A 20,293-nucleotide genomic window follows, 5' to 3' on the forward strand; every position below is an offset into this window, starting at 1 on the left:
CCCATAGCTGTCCTAACTACCAATAAGTTTCGCCTCTTAAAAGTTCTATGACTTGTCAGTACCACCACACCATGGATGGAGTCTTCCTGGAACAGACCATCCCAAACCCTAGCAAACAGCCATTTGTAAGCTCCTCCTCTCTGTTGCTGCTCCTGACACTTAACCTGTCCTCCTGTGGGCTCACTGAGGTCAACCACTTTGACCATTTGGAACTCTCTCTCTTCCTTTTTCCAAACTCAGATTCCTGTACCGGCATCTGCCACAATCATGGATTCTTACCATCTTTGGAAACATGGTATAGAGTATTTATCGAAATGATTGGGGCTTCAAGGTCTTAGCTCAGCTCTCTTAGTTTGAGATAAAGGGACACAGCAGGAAGCACTGTCTTGTTAGCAATATGAATTCTTGATTGCAACGAAGCATTGTCCTTCTGAGAGCTGGCCCCGAAATGCATGCTGACAGACAGACATTTTAAGACCGACAGACAGAAGAAAGACAGACAGACCACACACAGACACACCTGCATATGCACACACACACACCTGTACATGCACACACACATACACTCACACACACACCCCTGCACATGCACATGCATACACACATACCTGCCATGCACATGCACATGCACACACACACACACACACCTGCACATACACATGCACATGTACAAACACACCTGCACATGCAAATGCACACACACCTGCACATACACATGCACACACACATCTGCACATGCACATGCAAATGCACACACACCTGCACATACACATGCACACACACATCTGCACATGCACATGCACACACACACATGCACATACACATGCACACACACCTGCACATGCACATGCACACACACACCTGCACATGCACATGCACACACACACACCTGCACATACACATGCACACACACATCTGCACATGCACATGCACACACACACCTGCACATACACATGCACACACACACATCTGCACATGCACATGCACATACTCACACCTGCACATACACATGCACATGCACACACATACACCTGCACACACACACCTGAACATGCACATGCATACACACCTGCACATACACATGCACACACACCTGCACACACACCTGCACATGCACACACACACACATACCTGCACATGCACACACACACACACACCTGCACATGCACACACACACATACAAATACACCTGCACATGCACACACACACATACAAATACACCTGCACATGCACACGCATGTGTGTACAGAAGTGGAGGAGACATCACACGTATGCTTAGGGCTGTAAATTTTCTTTTACAATCCTGCTTTTTTTTCCTGTCACCGAGGGAAATGGTATTTACAAGATTACATGATATTTATTTACACACCAGCCCTTCCCCCCAGGCTTCTTCTCCTTCTGTTTATTGAAGATTATAACTCTGTCTCTCTGAGGAAGGACGTGGTTGTGCACCCTAATTGATCCTGGATGGTCTTCTTGTCTTCATGGTGGCCAGGATGGTCTTCATGGTGGCCAGGAGTCTTGCTCACCACTATTTTGCCATTATTTGCTTTTATATATTTTTAAACTAATTCCCAAGGGAGAGAGGGGAGCTAATTTAAAAAGCATGTTTGTAGCAGTGACTTCCCCATATTTCCAGGATAACCCTTTGAAACACCTGTACATGAGGTCTCCATGGAAGAACCTGCCCATTCCTTATGACCAAAATTATTCCAGAAGCTGGAAAATTGCTCCCTATTGGCCACTTTCCCCAATAATCAGTATACTTAAAAAAAAAATAATGTCACAGTCCTGTAGTGCCGAGCAGCTAAAGAATGTAAAGAGGAAATAATCATCTTGTAATTTAGACTGGTAGGAAACAGTCATTTCTAATTACTTGTCATGAGAGAAGAAAATACAATTAAAGATTCTGGCTTAGACTGGAGCCTCCACATAGCCACTGCCCCCATTGATTCATTCTCTAGACTGTCTGAAAAGGCAAAGTCAGCCAGACTGACCACGCGCTTGTCCAAGTTGGCTTGTGTGCGAGGGAAGACACCTTATGGATGTGTTCCTGCTTTGGTGGGTGTGATGCGGACTAGAAGACCTGGTTATTAAAACCCAGAGGTCCCTACATCTAGAAGAGCAGTTAGGGTTTATTTCAGAATGATATTTAGGGACACTACTGAACTGTGCTTTTTAAAGGACCCGCCAGTACAATCTGCCTAAGATTGAGAGAATTTTGTTAACTCCAGACAAAAAGTGCTTTTTGTCTTATTTGATCATTATATTCAGTTTCATTATTTTTCTTCTTTTTCCTGGGTGCATAAAAGGGCTTTGGTAGTTGGTAACCCCATACTCATTTAAAAACCCATTTCTGCCTAAAGTTTTGAGGGGTAAGAGTGTAGCCTCTTGCTAAAGCAGGGCAGGTAAACCCTGACATGCTCTCTCACACTGCTTTTGTGGTTGCTGGCATCTAGCCTTAACGAGGCAGAGATCTGGATGGAATTAGTCTGGCCTCTTGGACCACTGCTCAGAGGCAAGGCTGTTGAGTCCTGGACAGCTTTAGTGCAAGTGAGAAACAGGCTTTTAACAAAAGCCACTAGGATCAGGGCTTTTGTTACTATAGTGTCATCCAGTTTATCCTGGTTCCCGGCTTCTTTGGAGGACTGACTGCCAGTCTTCCTCAGATCATGTGATTCAGGGTTCTGCTCTCCTGATACTGCTTTGGATCCACTTTCTCGGTGTCTTTGAAAGCAACCCCCTTTCCCCCTGCCTCTAAATACTAAAGGTCTGTTGTAGGATATTTGATCACACTGTCAAACTTGTGTTATTTACTGTAAAAAACCTGTTTCTAGTTGTCGTTTGGCTCAACTTTTTTTTAAAAGATTTATTTAGCCATCTTCAGGCACACCAGAAGAGGGCACCAGATCTCATTACAGATGGTTGTGAGCCACCATGTGGTTGCTGGAAATTGAACTCAGAACCTCTTGAATAGCAGTCAGTGCTCTTAACCACCAAGCCATCTCTCCAGCCCCCGTTTGGCTCAACCTTTAGCACTCCCTTTAATCCTTTTGGCTGGAATACAGACACACCCTTAGGCCACACCTTTAATCCCAAACAATGAAGGTAAAGTTAGTTTGTAGAAGGAAGCACCCATGTTTGAAAGTGGTGTCTAATTGAGTGGCAGACAAAGTGATGAACCAGAGAATGATTTGACAGAGTAGGATATGCCCAACTCTCACAAGAACAAGAGAAGAAGGGAAGCCATTTAAGAGAGCAGTGCAGAGAGAGAAAAAGTAGAGGAGAGGCAGTTTTACCAGGACAGTGATAAAGAGGGAGGTTGTAAAGAGAGAATGAGCTAGACACAGGTAAAGACTGAGCAAACCAGAGAATGAGAAGGAACAAGAAGATTAGAATAGCTTGTCAAAGTTAGTATGAGGCCAAGCAGAGCAATTCAGTCAGAGGCCGAGAGAAGCCAGATTGAATCAGTCACCCTGAAGAGAAGCTTGAACCAGAACAGCTGAGTTGAATCAACTAGCTGGAGAGCAGAAAGAACTGGAGAAGGTGAGGTTATTTAGCAGTAACTCTGAGAAGCTGAAACATTCTAGATTATCCTGTACAGAGGCTAGAAGCTTCCAGAACTAGACCTAGGTTAGCAGACTGAGGCAGTAAACCTAAGGGATGACAGTTCAGGAGAATAAGTTATTTTTGCAGAGGTCCTGAGTTGCCTGTGCTGGGCTCTCCTCTCACTTGCCACAGTCACCTTGCTTTGGTTCTACCTGACGAGGACTTACAAGTCTGCATCTCTAGCCCTGTTTTCCCTCAAACACACGCTATATTTACACATGTGTCTACATGCCTAATGGATGTATCTTGTGGATCCCAAGTTCAACCCATCCAAAATCTAGCTTAAAAACTCTTCTTTCTTCAAACCTGCTCCTCTCTAGGGTTCCTTCTTCAGTCACTACATCACCATGGGTTGCATCTGCTCTTGACAGATGACTCCCATGAACTGCTTATCTCCCACATCCATCCTCTGATTTAAACCTAGAACAACCTCATTTCCAAAGAATGCCACTTTCGTGGGCTCTGGGATTAGGACGTTGCCATATTGATTAGGAGGGCATATTTCAAGGATGAGGTATTGCTTCAAAGTAGGTTCAAAGAGTTTGGAGGTAGATGAGACTGAAACATTCCCATAGACTCATTCAAAGTTTATGTCTGGTTCTCAGGAAGTCTGGAGATCACCTGATCGAAGAGAAAATCCAAACTCTGGTCCTGTATCTTCCCATGAAGCTGAGGAACCTTACAGCAGTCACTGGGCTTCCTGAGGGATGTGTATCTGACTCCTCTGGCCTAAATAGTAAGTAGGTAGTTGCAAGGTGGTATTGCTGCTTCTCTGTGTGCTTGACTAATGAGACATTATATATATGTTTTGTAATCATGCTGGTTTACTGTATCTGGAATTTAAAATACCAAAACGGCCATTAATGTTCAGATAGTCAAACTCTGGATAGAAAATCAGGAAACCCTCCCCTTTCTCCTGATTCCTCCAGCAAGTGGGTCATGAATCCAAGCTGAGAATTTAAACCTATTCAGAATCACAAAAAGTTTAAGTATAGTTTTAACTTTCAAGGCTTTTAGACACGAGAAGCTTAGGAAGCAAGTGAGTAATTGTGCGGTAGGCTTCGCTGAGATCATCCATTTCTCCTGATTCATCTCCATTCATCACTCTGACTTTGTAGACAAAAATGAACTACCTGCATTCAACATTACAGACATGTTCTCCCTATAAAGATACAGAAATAAGTCTTTAAAAAACATTGTTGGAAAGTCTAAAATGCTTTAGTGGATGTGTTAGGAATATTGAGATTCATTTTTGCTAGCTGACTGAATATTGCTCAGCCAGGAGTCCTCCTGCAAATTTGCTGTGCTGTGTCCCAGCCTAGTGCCTCGCTGGGGGAAATGGTGACTCCAGCTACCAAGCGGGACTTCTGAGATGCTGCTTTGAGATCTGGCTTTATGTGGAAACATCAGAATCCCATCTCAGTGTGCCTTCAAAGGAGGAAATGAGGCAGTCTTGTCAATTTAGCATATAGGCTGGAAGGACAGTACAACATTCATCATTTTATCAAAATTCGATTAAAATGTGGGTGACAGGCCAAAGGAAAAGGAGCCATTTTCCCCCTCTCTTTGATTTTTATTTTATTTTTGAAGAGTTCTTGGAACACCACTCAGCTCTTAATGGTTCTTTCATTATGGGAGCCAATTCGCAAGGCTAATTTCAGTGTCTGAACGGTCTCATATATTAAACTGTAGAACTTGTACAGTCATATAATTGCTATTAATTTAAAGGATACTGGCAGTAGCCATGGCAGCCAGGCAGGAAGGTGATTTTTAAGGTCTTCTTCTCACAGAGCCTTAAAAAAAATACTATTAAAAATATTTCGGGTCTTATAGGACCTTCTCATAACACCGAACAGTGATTATCCACTTATCCCAGATCCAGACTCTGGCTTTAAGAAATGCTATTTACTGAGACATAGAAGACCTCACCCAAGAGGGAGGTAAGCCCGCGGGTCCAGTAACAAGATTTGCAGCGTTAAATGCAATTGGATCTCAAATTTTAGGCAGTTAAATGTCTTAATTTGTTCTTTTCTACCTGTCATAAGATAATGAGGGTAAACTTTGACACACGGTGTCTCCTCCCAGGGAAGAGTCCTCCTTGTTCACTGTTTCTCAAACCAATCTTCTCTCTTGAAATTGGATTTCCAAAGTGCCTTACAGTCCTTTAGAGAGGAGGCTGCAGTGAGCCCACTTGGAACATTCAGGATCGCCTGAGATAAAAGCACACTGCAAGAGCAAGACGTACTTAAGACAATGGAGTGGGGTTAGTCACCAAGCAGAAAGAACTCTTCTCCTCTGTTGCTAACTGTGTCCTTTAGCCTGCCCACTCCAGCAGAGGCCGCTGACGGGAATCATCTTGGCTTAGAAATGAAGTGTGGCTCTCCCTGTGTTAAGTACTCATGTGTCCTCTTACGCACAGCAATTCATCGTTCTGGGGCTTTGGCTCAACTATTCCTGTCCTGTGGCTTGAGGAGGGAGGACTGTGGCACGCTTTTGAAGGGCACCATGGGAGCCAATCTAGAGAGGCATCTTACTACTACTGAATATTAGAATTTTTTTTCTCCATAAAAGTCTGTCCCCCATCCTAGGAATGGACAGCTGAAGAAGCGATACAGGTTTTAGATGACCAAAGGGCACTGTGTTCCGTCTGTGAGGGCCTTGTCATTTGAATATGAAATGTCCCCCAGAGGTTCATGTGTTTGAACATTTGGTCCTCAGCTAATGATGGCGTCTTGGGAGATTTTGAAACCTTTAGGAAACTGGTTCTCAACCTTCCTTATGCTGAGACCCCTTTTTCTTCATGTTGAGGTTCATGACCTTTCAACCAGAAAATTATTTTTACTGCTACTTTAGAATTTAATTTTGCCACTGTTGTGAATCAAACATTTGTGCTTTCCTCAAGAGGTAACCCCTGTGGAGCGGTGGCAACCCACAGGGTGAGAGCTGTTGATTTAGGAGGCGGAGCTTGGCTGGAGGAAGTGAGTCAGTACTTGCCAGACCTGTTGTTGTATACCAGGGTCCCACTTCTGTTTTCTCCTCTGCGGTGCTGACAGAATGTGACTGGCTCCCTAGTTATCCTGCTACCGGGCCTTCACTCCCAGGACAGACTGCATCTCTTCTTTTTGAAATCTTAAACCAGAAGTTTATTTAAACAACAGACACTTGACTTGAAGGGGAAACTATCTAGGATTCACGGCTTCCCCTAGCTCCCTGGGCTTTAACCCCTCCTTAAAGACAGATTACCTTGCATGTAAAAGTCATGTATAAAAAGTTATATAAAATCGTCTGTCTTTGGTTTTACAATGATAAATGAAAAACATTAAAATTCTCCAACTGAACAAGATGTACGAGGAACTTTATGTTGTTGTTGTTAAAACAAAATAACTTCCGGGAACGTAAAGACAGTGTGAGTGGATGTGCCACAAACGCAGAGAGGAGACATTCTTCAGAACCAGTTCTTTCTGTGTATCATTTTCATTTGATGCTAAGTAAAACAAGACACCAGCCATTTATTTAAAGAAAGAAAGAAAGAAGAAGAAGCACACGATGTTTCTGCACGCACACCAGTCACTTATGTCCAATGACGCCCTGAGGAAAGGGAGATGAAACACTAGAGAAAACTGTACTCTAGTCAGCAGGGCAGTCAACCGATAGCGATTTCTTACTAAGAATGTGCTCTTGGGCTTCCAGGGACTAAGCCACTACCTAAAGACTATACATGGACTGACCCTGGACTCTGACCTCATAGGTAGCAATGAATATCCTAGTAAGAGCACCAGTGGAAGGGGAAGCCCTGGGTCCTGCTAAGACTGAACCCCCAGTGAACTAGATTGTTGGGGGGAGGGCGGCAATGGGGGGAGGATGGGGAGGGGAACACCCATAAAGAAGGGGAGGGGGATGTTGGTCTCTAAACCAGGAAAGGGAATAACAATCGAAATGTAAATAAGAAATACTCAAGTTAATAAAAAAAAATAAAATGTAAAAAAAAAAGAGTAAAATAAGAAGACACTGCAATAAAAAAAAAAAAAAAAAAAAAGAATGTGCTCTTGGTCTCTGCTCCTTTCTGGAGTAAGGGAGCAGTTCACACTTCAGTCCACACCTCCTGCTGCCCCTGGAACCCACCACTGTTTATCTCCAGCCTCAGTTTCCATCACTGTCTGTCTTATTGACTGGATGCCCATGAAATCATAATTGGATCTGCCTCAGAAGCTTTTCCTCACAAGGAACAGAAGAAGCGGCCAACATTTAGATAAGCAATAAAAGAGTTTCTAGGCTTTGGGAAATGCAGATTTTAGAGCTGGGGCACGGGAGTGCCTTAGAGGGCTCTCGCTTTCTCCATCATCCCGTCTTCATCCCATCTTCACCCCATGCATCCCATCACCCCGAATTCATCCCAGTCATCCCATCTTCATTAGCACCTAAGGCCCAGTATAATCAGATTTGTTTGCTTCGTCCCTATCTAGAGAAAACTTGCCTCAACTCTAACAAAAGGGTTGAGGGTCCACTGATTTAAATCCTGGCCACTCAAACCAACATGAATGGCAAAAGGGCGAGGCTATCTTGATGGATTGCTGCAATCAGTGCCCAGCCCTAGAGCCAAGGGTTAGGGGTGCTAATCTCACCTAATAATATGGTCTGTGTGGGACACATGACTGGAAGACCATCAGGTTTCCACCATAGAAACCACAGAGTCAGTAACTTCAAATTTCCCTACTTTTGTACTTTTCTCAATAGGCAATGAGTGGTGTAACAGTAACTTTAAAGCTTTTAGAAATCGCAGTGCTTTTCCTGGGGCCTCCTTCTGACAAGCATCAGAACAAATGTGATTTTGAGACTGCTAAACAGAGTGCATCTTCCACATTATGAATGCACCCCAACAACTCAGCGGGTTAAGAACCACACAGTGGTCCAAGGCAGAGTCACAAAACCCTTAAATTCTCCGTCCCAGAATGAAGAGCAAGGGCACCAAAGTTGGGGACCATCATGTTTTTGTTCAAAGTAGTAAATGCTTTAACAAGTGGTTCACTAAAGCAAAAGGTAGTTTTTTATTTTTTATACCATAATAACTATGGAATTAGACAGAAGGGTTTTCTCGGTTATGATAAGCACCACACCTCACTGGACGTTTCTTAGGAGCTCATGGTCTTGAACCAAGAGGTCTAATACATTCCAGCCACACCTCTTTGTCCCACAGCTGCCTTCCCTACTTTACAGCCTCCTCGTCCTACTTTCCTACTTCCAGAGAGAAGTTTCCAGGCTGGTTTTATTGCTGAGAATCTTATGGCTGGGAACCCAGAATTAAAAATGGCCTAAGAATTTCAAGACATGAGTGTATATTACCAGAGAGTAAGTGATTTTTCAAATATGTTGAAGGTCTAACCATTTCCGAAGTACAGCCCATGGAATCGAAGCACTAGGTGATGTTAAGAAGAAAAAAATCAGGAATAGAGTTTCTTGATGAGGTAGCTTTGGAAAACATGGATTGAGCAAACGTACACAGACTGTCTTTTAATATGCTTTATGTAGCTGCAAGAAAATAATATGCCATGTTCAGATACACGTTGGCCGTGAAATCCTCTTCCCGAGGAGCATTCTGTAGACCAGGACATAACCTACACTGGGCAAAGCTCCTCTCCTCCCTTTCAAATCACCGCGCTTTCTGTAGGTCAGTTATCTATTTGCCTTCTGTTGGCCTGTGCTGTTGGATTCCTCTAGGATCTTCTCCATCGAGAGATCCATTAAGGAAAGCTTGAAACCCCTTTTGAAAATCGGTAGAGAGAAAAAAAGGCCCGAAAGCTACTTGTTCCGGGGTAGCCGTTCTGATTCTAAAGGCCTCGCCGATTCATCTTGTCTGCGAGTAGAGAGGACGTATTCCACTCACCCTTGACTGGATCCATTTTTCTCATCTTATGGTACCATTTTGTTATTTACATACACGGAAGTCACCATGTTCCTGTGTAACAAAGAGCTTTAGCTACTCGACGTCAATGTTTTAATGAAGCTCTTCGATGACCCACTCTTAGGGCCTGCTGGATGCTGGCCACGTGACATGTAAATGAGACGTGGACCTGGTCTCAGCTCCAAGTTCATGTTAAGATGCAGCTCTGTCCCCCTGCCCTCTCCCCTCCTCCCTCCCTCCTTCTCTCCCTCCTCCCTCAGGATGGAACTCTGTATACATTACGGAATTACAGAATGGCAGCTGCAGAGCTCGCAGGCCTCCGAGGGCAGCCACATGGCCAAAGGCTCTGCCAGGACGCAAACGCTCGGATAAGTGCTGCCTCTCCCAACCCCCACTACATCTCGTTGTAGTATTTGTTAAATTAACAAGACTAACAGACTCTCCCATCTGCATGGATACAGAAGTGGTTCTTCTCCATTCTTAGAACTGTTCCACTTTTGCATTCAGGGAGAGCAGAGGGGAGCCGCTGGGTAAAACACCAAAGCTTACGGCTAGCAGTAAGCGAGGACAAACCCACCCATCAGCGACACTGCTGGAAGGGGTTGATTTGTCTCTGTTTTCCTCCTTTTAAAGTGGCAGGGCTCTGAGCACATTTCTGAACTCCTAGCGTTCCCAATGCTGCTGCACACTAGAATTTATTTTGGGGCACACCACCTCAGAGGGCCACCACCTCAGAGGGCCACCGCCTCAGAGGGCCACCACCTCAGAGGGCCTCATCTGGTGATCAGGTCCAACAGCCTGGACAGAGGTTGAGCTGTTGCTGTGGTTGTGTGTGTGTGTGTGTGTGTGTGTGTGTGTGTGTGTGTGTGTGTGTGTGTGTTAAACACATTGACAAACTGTAAGTACTAGGAGCTGGAGAGACGGCTCAGAGATTATTAATCCTGGCTGCTTCACCATGTGTTACCAAACATACATACAAGCAAAGACCATACACATCCAATTAAAATGTAAAACATGTAAGTACTGGGGAAGTAATTCTATTATTACATCTTTTTAACATGTATAGTAATAGATAGCAATCTTAATATAAATGGCCACCATTTTCCCATAGACTAGAATGAACCCTATTTAAAATGCATTATCCTTTTAAGAACACTATGTGGCATGCTATATTATTTTATCTAATTTGTTTTAAACAGGGTTTCATGCCCCGTGTTAGCTGGTCACTGAAGGCACTCATAATAAAGTAAATGTGAAAAAAATAAAAAAGCAACGAAGTTGGCCGTCCTCCTCAGTATCTTCCGTAGCATCCCCTCCTCCCGGCACAAGCCTGGAGTTCTGTGTCCTTCCTTTGATTTACTCCAGCCTGTGTTGTATGTCTCTAGAGACCACAGCACTTTGTTCTGTGTCTCTGGGTGTCACGTGGATTGTGTCTTGTACCATGTAAAATGTCTGTACCTCATTAAGCATCTTACTACTGTAGTCCCTGTTTTTTGTTTTTTGTTTTGTTTTGTTCTTGAGATATCTAAATGTTGCAATCTTTTCTTCACTTGTCTTTTATATTTTTCTTCATAAATATGCTAGTAGTGCTATGAAGACATTATTGAACACGTGCACACCTGGACCACATCTGACTGCTTCCTGGGAATCTGGAACAGTCAAACAGGGATTTTTCCTGACCAGCCTCCACTGGGGCAGAACTGGAGAAATACACACTTCTTACTGCCCTTAGAGCTCAGTTTCTTACCTATAAAACACAGGGGCATAGAGCTAGCTTGGAACATGCCAGAAACGCTATTAAAGGGATAAAACAACGTTTGAAACAGTCCAGGTGCTAAAATAGTGCCAAATAGATTTAGGGTAGGAAAAAAAGTCTTGTTTTCCAAGTCTCTTGAAGCCACTCATAAGCGAGTATGAAACTACTTAGGGGAAAGGCACAGTTGGTCTGGACCCCAAATGCAGTGCCCAGAAAGAAGAAATCCCTGAGCAGCACACTGGGCCAGCTCGCCAACCGTGTTAGAACGCTCAGTGTCGTCAGATGGCGCTGCACGAGCCTCTTAGCACAAACATCCTCAAACATAGATAACTGTGTGATATTTGGCAAAATAAATTATTCATATTACAGCAAATTAGTGTCAGCCAATAAAGCAAAGAGTACAGTTAGAGGCTGCAAACTAATTTGTGGAGAACCAAATTATATACATGTATATACACACTAATGTAAAGTGTATAAAATTATACACACACACACACACACACACACACGGCATATAATTTTGAGCTCCATAGTTTTTGATTGAAGACCTTTTTTCTAAACATTTATTCTGTGTCCATAAGTATGTATGCGCATCTTTATGGACACACAATGTGTGTCCCTGGGATTGAACTCAGGCCATCCGTCTCAGCAGCAAGTGAACCATCTTGTTTGCTCTCTAGTTCTGTAATTTTTGATGGTGTTACGTTAGAGGGAGTTTAGAATTTCTCCCTTTTATAAACTGGACATTTCACAGGCAAGCAAGACGGTGCCGTTGGAAGCCGCTGATTTCTGCAGATAGAACCGTGTTCTGTTTGCTCCAGTTCTCCTGCACAATGCATGTCCATTGAATTTTGAACCAATCGAGCCACTCTCATGTTTAACTAATACCTCGGATAATACCAAAGAATGGGAGAGAGGAGCTCTGTGGTTTAGATTAGGGTTAGAAAATTGAGTCCTTAGGACCTAAAGAAAGGAAGCTAATTCAATATGGCAGAGATAAATGCTTCTCATTTCAATAAAGATATTCTTCCTTGATTTCACAGAGTAACACTTGTTGGTTCTGAAATGCATTCTAGTGGCTTTTGTTGTGACAATTATGTTTTAAAGATTTATTTTTAACTACATGCAAAAGGGTGCAGGTGCTAGCAGAGGCCAGCAGGGGGCGTCAGACCACCTAGACCTGGAGTTACAGCCAGATGTGAGCTACCTAACACTGATACTGGGGCTGAACTTGGGTTCTTTGCAAGAGCAGTACTCAGTCACTCTTAAGCTTGGACCCATCTCTCCAGCCCCAACAACTGTATATTCCTCTGGTAACTCTGAACACTCTTCAACAAAAGGAAAAGCATTTGTTTCTCATGGTAGCAACAAGTAACTGCCCACCAAACTTTGTAAAAGCGCAGAGCCCCACACAAACACTAGTAGGAGGTAGAATATTGGTTTCCTGAAGCAGTAGGAGGTTTCCAGGGGTTTGCTTGTGGTTGTCAGCCCGTAAAAACATGGGACTGAGTACAAAGCAAAGTACTCAAGAGCTTTAGAAGGGGTGTGTGGGGGTTGGGGTGGGGTATATCAATGGGCATCACTATCTCACAGTATCTTCTCTGGTCCAGCCCCCAGGGCAACTGAGGAGAAGGCCCTTCATGGAGCCAACTGTATAGACAACGAGTAGGGACCACGGAGGAAGTAGAGGGGCAAACGGTAGCAGGTGCTGACATTCATGGGCTAGCACTGTTTTATCCCAGAAAGTGTTGACTCCTGATCATTACCTGGTTGTTTCTGGAAGCTTCCATAGGCACCTGAATGATCTCTCTTGGTCACTGTGTGTCTGATTCCAAACAGTTAAACCTTTCCTTGTGAGGCAACCTCACAGCAACCCCTACAACCGGCCGGTAGGTCTGCTTTCTCATAAACAGAAGACCCTGAGCGAACATCTCTGCCACCATTTGACAACCTAGCCCTGAGCAAAAAGCCCCGAGGCCTTCTGCTCCCCAAGAAGAACCACCCCACCTCTCCAGAAATAAGCACGCAGTAGCGCGTCAGTTTGAGTCTTTTATTTATAAATGTACATTTACTATAAAAGCTGTTGTGTCTTAGACAACTTTTCATTTTTAATTTTTTTAAACTATTTCTCAGAGGCATTTTAGAATAAATATTGTGAATGAAAGTTAGTGTAACCGATACAGAATGCCGCCACCCAGAACAGGGACATCCTCCTGAATGGACTCACAGCAAAGAGTGGGTCACTTCGGCTCACTGAATCGTATGCCATGTACTGGGAACTAGACTATGTATCGTGTTAATGACTCGACACAGAAAGGAGGACAAATGCCATGAAAGTGTGCTAGTGAGAAACAGTCACCCATTTCTGTCCTTGGGGAAGAAGCCTTTGGAGTCTGAGAGGGGAGGTCCCGTAGGAGCCACGAATCGCTCACTTGCCTTGTCTGGTTCTTAAACAAACACATTTACATCACAGCTCCACATAACAGAGCATTTTTTTCTCCCTGGGATCTCAGATATTATTTGAAGAGAGATAGATCATAGTCTTTTATGCTGCCTTGGAAAAACGGCAAGATGTAGCCTGCCGAAGTTGCCATGTAACTGGCTCTAAATGAAATAGAAATCAAATAGAAATAGAAACGGTTGGCAATTAGAATTTCGAAGACGTTGGAGATGATTCCAGGCTGGTGACTAGCGTTCATTACGGGAAAGCATGTTCCGCACTCAGGGAACGGGGTTTTATTTCTCTTGACTCCAGTCTAGCTTCAGTGCACGCTCAGTGAGTCTCACTAAGAGATATGTGTGAATGGTTTTGTGAAACTGGAAGAAGGTGCAGTGCTCCTGTGCTCCTGACACAACGGATGGCCTTGCACATGTAAAAAGTGTTCTATAAAAGTCGCTTATGCGTGACCCTACTGTACATGACTTGTGCATCGTTTCCCATAAAGTACTCTGTTAGTATCATGCAGAGTGTAAACATCCACATTATTAAAATAGTTAATAAAACATGCAGGTGCTTCATCAAAATATTGGACTTGATCTGTACATTTTCAAAACTTTTCTTTTTCTTTTTAAGTTTTTTTCCTTTTTTTATTTGTCTTTTAAAATCTTTAATTCATTTTTTTTTCCTCCTTGTAAAGCAGCAAACACCTCCGAGAGAAGCCGTGGGAACAAGGGAGCGACGTCCTCTCCCCTCGGTGTTCTGAATCTGCCGTTCATCACTGTGTGCAACAGCTTTGCGTTTTCTAAGGCACAATTTTTAGTGAAATGATGTGTGAATTTCAATCCAGTAACAGCTCGTCCAAATGACAGAGTGGCCAGTGGACCTCCATTGGCCGGGATGTCTGCACCTTTAAGGAACCCACATGCAAAGAACCGTCTAGCATGGAAATAAATAATTGCTAGCCATACTCCATAAGACACAGGAAAAGTTATTGCTTACATAACAGAAAAAACACCTACCTGCTCTCTTTCTATGCTACATTAGCCTACTAGGAGTGTACCCATAGTCTACATTCGCCTGACGTCATCTCCAACCCAGTTGCCATCCCTTTAAGGCAGAATAAACAGTTCTTTCCCCAGCCTCAGGGAAAGCAGCCTGGAGGCTAAGTCATGATGGTTTAGCCACTGCATTCCTTTTGTGTCCAGATGAAACTTATCACACAGGGCACACAATAAACCAGGCTTCCACAGGCACCCTTTCTGAACTCGGTGAGTCAGGTCCAGAATCCTTGAGGATAAAGAAGGTGATGTGGGAGGATGAAGGCGCACACAGGTCCTTGGGAGAGGGCAGGGGCTGCCATGCTGCTGCCACTTACAGATCAGGTTGCTGGCTTGTCACATCATAGCATCTGGGTTCTGTTTAGGACGGACTTAATGCTTTTCTTTGGATGTCTGGGCTTCAGGCCCTCAAGGAGAACTTGCAGGCAAACACGAGATTCGCTCGTTCCTAAAAACTGGACTGTCCTCGATGTCTAATACCCACATCCTCACATCAAGTCCCTCACTAACAAGCCCTAACCCAATACTTGGAGAAAGCAACCCAAGCCTCAAGGTCACTACTGACCATCACTGTGGATTATACTTCCTCATAGATTGCCTCGTAAGTCTGAAGACAATGGCTGGTCTATTCCTTCCTCAAGGTCACTACTGACCATTACTGTGGATTATACTTCCTCACAGACTGCCTTGTAAGTCTGAAGACAATGGCTGGTCTATTCCTTCCCGTTTCTTCCTACCCTCGCACCACGTTGCAGAGTGGAAGTCTCTTTATTTGATGGGACCAGCCTATACCAATGACATGACTTCTAGGGTACACAAAATCTACTACTAACAGTGTGATAATTTATTGGAAGGACTTCTGCCCCCAAAGGTAAGTAACTCAAATGTTTTCAGGAGTACAGTATATATTAAAGGACTAGTGTCTTTGCATTAAAAAAAAAGTTACAGTTCAGAGTCAGAACTCGCTGGGACATCTAGAAATGCATTCACTTAAATTGGCATGTCTTGCACTTCCTGCAGCTCAATTCCGTAAACATAACGTGTTTAATTTCTAGAAATACTAAAACACAACAGGTTTATTGCACCCTTTTGCTATTTCCCAAACAAGAGAATAACACCTTTTCAACCGTAAGCCTCTCTGCCCATGCTAAAACCATTTGTTAAGTGTTCAGGATCGTTACGACATATTATTCTTTTGTATACACTGTGCAAATGCAGGGAAAGAAATCAGCCGCCCACCCCCCCAACCAGAAGCACAAACGTTGTGCTACAATACAAAAGAGCAGATACCACTGTAGGAGAGTCTTCCAGAAATTAGCTGAGTGCCAAGAAGCCCCTGGACTTGGGTTTAATAAAGCAGTTGCCAAGGGACACTCTCAGCAGAGAAAATGCTCAGTGCCCCGGAAGCTAAGCTCCCAACCGTCACAGTGTTGTAGGCTGGCCAGCACCTGTGGGGAGAGAGACCGAAATTAGGATCAGTCAATGTGTCCCACCTCACAAGCTTCGAGATCTCTCGACTTTGTATATCATTGCTGAAGTCTCCTCCTCACAGGGTGCTGAAGTCTCGTCCTGGCCTACTCTGATGCTCTCAACATCATGTCTGGGCATGGGATGTGGCACCACACAGGGCTCTGTTAGAACACAGTGTGAGCTCCTCAGACCCACACAGCCACAGCGTGTCTGTGGAACCTACGCTCTATGCATGGTGTAAGGATGCTGGATGTCCCCTAAATTAAATGACCCCCCACCTCAAGCTTCCTAATTTATCCTTTGGAACATCTAAGCAAGAAGATTTTTTTTTCTCTTGAGGTCTTAGGTCAAAGAATCAGTTCACTGAAACTGGAGAAATCTAAATGATCTGAAAACCTGATTGCTAGATTGAGCAAATAAAAAAATACGGAGTACCTAATAAATGTGACTTCCAGATAAATACACATTTTAAATGTGTAAGTATATCCCATGTGATATTTGGGACACACTTGTGCTAAATCTGGAACATGAAGTATTTGGAACATATACATGTTGAAAAGACAATTATGTATCTATAATCCACATGTGAAATCATACTGTTTGGCTGGGGTGTGCTGGTGCATGCCTGTAATCTCAGCCCGTGGGACGTGGAAACAAGTGAATCAGGAGCCCAAGTCCAGCCTTGGCTACACAGTGGTTTTGAAGCCAACCTGCACTACAGTGTGAGTTTGAATGTCTATCTCAAACCAAGCCGCTGCCGCCACCACCAACCGCCATTCCAAATGGGGCAAAGGAAATCCTTAGAACCTAGGTGAGCAAGTTAATGCTGAGGGCACACTTGTGACTTCAGCACTGGGAAAGCAGACAGAGATGTGTTCCTGGGGCTGGCTGGGCTGGCAGTCCAGCCTATTTGAGTTTCAGGCTCAGACAGACAGAAAGACAGGTGTGCACATGCGTATACACATTGGACAGCACCTAAAGAATGACAACCAAGGTCACCACCCCTGGCTTCCATATGCATTTGAACTTACACACACACGCACCAAAAACAAATAAAAAAGAAAAACAAAACCAAAAAATAAAACGACAATCCAGAGCTATGTGAAATTTGAATTTCAAAAAGTTCACTGAGCATCTCGTACTGGCCACCCAACCTAACAAGGGCCAAGTTCTGAGCCCTTGGCTGAAGATAGCAGAAGGCTTCTTCCTCATTTTAGGCCCCACAGTCACGATGACACACACACACTGGAGCAGACGGGGGGGGTGGGGGGGGGAGTCGGCGCTAAGTGCATCTCACCAGAGGGCACGATGTGGAGACGCCATCCAAAGCCCTAGCACAAATGGCACTAGTTAAGCCCGTGACGGCTGGACTCATGACGGGTAATTTGCTTTGCACTTCCATTCCCATTTACATAGGAACTTAAAAACGCCTTGCGTGGCTTTTAGGACTTGCATTTGAATATGCCTTCTGCCATTTTTCCTCCAGCAGAAAAAAAAAGTTCATTTGAATGTGACTAGTTACTTGGAAAAAGCAGGATGAAATATTCAGGTTTTTTTTTTTTTTTTTTTATTCCACAGAACAAAGCGATTGTTGCTCCTCTGGAACGCCTCTGATGTAAACCATACTTCCCATCAACCCACCTCCTCTCCTCTCTATTCAAAGCAAAATTTGAAAAAAGGAAAAAAAATTGCCAAGCCCCCCCTTTCCATGTGCATCTGGGGACAGTCACCCTGTCAAGCATGTTTATATTCTGTTAGCTAGATGACTCCTACTCACAACATCATCCCTGAGCCCATTTATTTCCTGGGACATCAAGGAAAAGAAGAATTCTCATAGACCCTGGCCAATCTCACATATTCACTTAATTATTATCAGCTTAAAAAGATACTAACATTTGTCTGGAAAAACAAACAGGGAAAGAGTTTAAAAAAAAACTTGGAAAAAGAAGAAAGAAAGACAGGAGAGCATATGTGGCTATGACTACCCAACCTTAAAAATCATCCTGACACTACAACAATTAAAGCCACTCAAGGGTGGAAAATAACTGCATTTCAGATATCCAGAAGCAGACTCAAACATGCACGGGAACGTGCGAGAAAGCTAGCATTTCATATTAGGAAAAAACGACCAGTAATGATATTCATATTGTTGGCTAACTCACCTGATGGCTGCCTAATTTTTATCTCCAAACATATTCCCGAGGATCATACGCTAACAAACTGAAAGCCACTTCGGTTTTATATATTTATTTTAAATGAAAGTCTTTTCCATGAAAATAAACCACAAAATGGAAGGAAGAACAGTAATGGCGGCGTGCGGTGAACATGACACTGGAAATATGCCTTTAACTTGTAAAGCGCTTCAATGGATCAGCTCCCAACCGGAGGGTTTACAAAGGGCAGAGTTTCAATCCCAGAAAAATAAACAAAACAGAGGGAAAGAAACATATGGAAAGAGGTTTAAACTTGGAATTGAAAATTACACATCTTGGGGGTAAGTATGGAAGTGTGAAGACTGGGATTTGGATCCCCGGTACCCGCGTAGAAGCCAGACATGGTAGTTTACGCATGTGTGTAACTCCAGCGCTGGGGAGTGGGTGGAGACCGGTGGAGCACACATGTACTCCACACCACGCCCACCCCACCACATAGCGAGGCAGTACCAGTTTCTCCCTACCTAGAAGATTGGGGTTTTGTTTGGTGTTTGTTTGTTTTTCAGAATGGAGCCCTGGTTCTCTCTGGTTCTCTCTGGTTCTCTCTGGTTCTCTTGCACACTAGTGAAGCCCTCTGCCCTGAGGTGCACCAACAGCCCGGGGTAATAGATTATTATCTGTGTAGTTGGTGTCAGCAGAGGAGGAGGTAGAGGCTGGCAAAGCTCACACCCATTAGTACAGCATTGCTTCTGCTAGGCATCCATCCCGTGTTCATCCCAATACACACAAGGATGCTGTTCACAGAAGTCTCTGGCATTATACTGTTCAAACACCAGAAATAAGCCGAGTGTCCACTCAGGAGAAAGAACAAGGCAGTGCTGACGAGGGATTGAGGTCAACACAGCTGTACTGACAACTCCGTAGGAGCCCAGTCACTCTGTGAAGCGAATCCCAACACATGCACAGCTCGATGCACCTCATGTGCACGTGTGTGCGCTATGTACAAACATCCATTGCACCCCTTCCCTGAAGAAACCACAGGATAGGGATGACCTCAGAGGGATGTCGAGCCCAGCTTAGCATACTTCCAAACAGTTAAAAAATCTCTAACCTTACAGAATTCTAATGTCTGTTTACTTGGCTATTCCATTGAATGTTACAGATACATCTGCAGAGACAGGGAGCAGAAAATAATTGGGCCCCTTTGCTTCCTTCTTGGTATTTCTTTAAAAAAAGGATTTATTTATTTATTTATTTATTTATTTATTTATTTATTTATTTATTTATTTATTTATTATATATGAGTACACTGAAGCTGTCTTCAGACACACCAGAAGAGGGCATCAGATCTCATTACAGATAGTTGTGAGCCACCATGTGGTTGCTGGGATTTGAACTCAGGACCTCAGTGCTCTTAACCACTGAGCCGTCTTCCAGCCCCTTCTTGGTGTTTCTTAACATTCTAAAAAAACACAAGTGAAATATTATATTTTGGGAAAAGATAACGGCTCCCATGCGTGTTGTGTGTTTAAAAATGATGAAGGTATGGGACGTACATGTATGAAAATGGCACAAAGAGTATGTGTTAATAAAAGGGAAAATCTATCATAAGCCAAAAAGTTATGTGTGTAGTCTACCTTCAAATAGCTTTCCTATTATCGGAACTGTTGCAGGAACTCTTGGGCTCTGGTCTTTAGCTGGAACTAAAGACATTTTCTGCCGCTTTACACTTGCCAGAAACCTAACTCCCAAAGAAATCACTAACTTCCAAAATGTCTGGATGGAAACAGGCCACTGTGCCCCACAGGGGTGTTCGGGCTTGCTGGCCTCTTCTGAGCATGCTCGGTCACCAAAGAGCTTCAGATCTACAGTGCTGCCCTGACAGTCCCATCCCTAATTCTAGCAGTG

General features: G+C 43.8%; 1 protein-coding gene across 37 annotated transcripts in view; it reads right to left on the reverse strand.

The window, feature by feature from the left end:
- Positions 1–13,300: 13,300 nt before the first annotated feature.
- Positions 13,301–20,293, reverse strand: part of Limch1 (LIM and calponin homology domains 1) — a 313,045-nt gene continuing 306,052 nt past the window's right edge. For all 37 annotated transcript variants that reach the window (XM_063273093.1, XM_063273091.1, XM_063273092.1 and 34 more), the window contains one exon: positions 13,301–16,210. In XM_063273093.1, the coding sequence (XP_063129163.1) occupies positions 16,185–16,210 (26 nt within the window). In that variant the 3' untranslated portion in view covers positions 13,301–16,184. The remainder of the gene's footprint in view (positions 16,211–20,293) is intronic.

Source organism: Rattus norvegicus, chromosome 14 (assembly GCF_036323735.1).
Source record: "Rattus norvegicus strain BN/NHsdMcwi chromosome 14, GRCr8, whole genome shotgun sequence".
Taxonomy (NCBI): domain Eukaryota; kingdom Metazoa; phylum Chordata; class Mammalia; order Rodentia; family Muridae; genus Rattus; species Rattus norvegicus.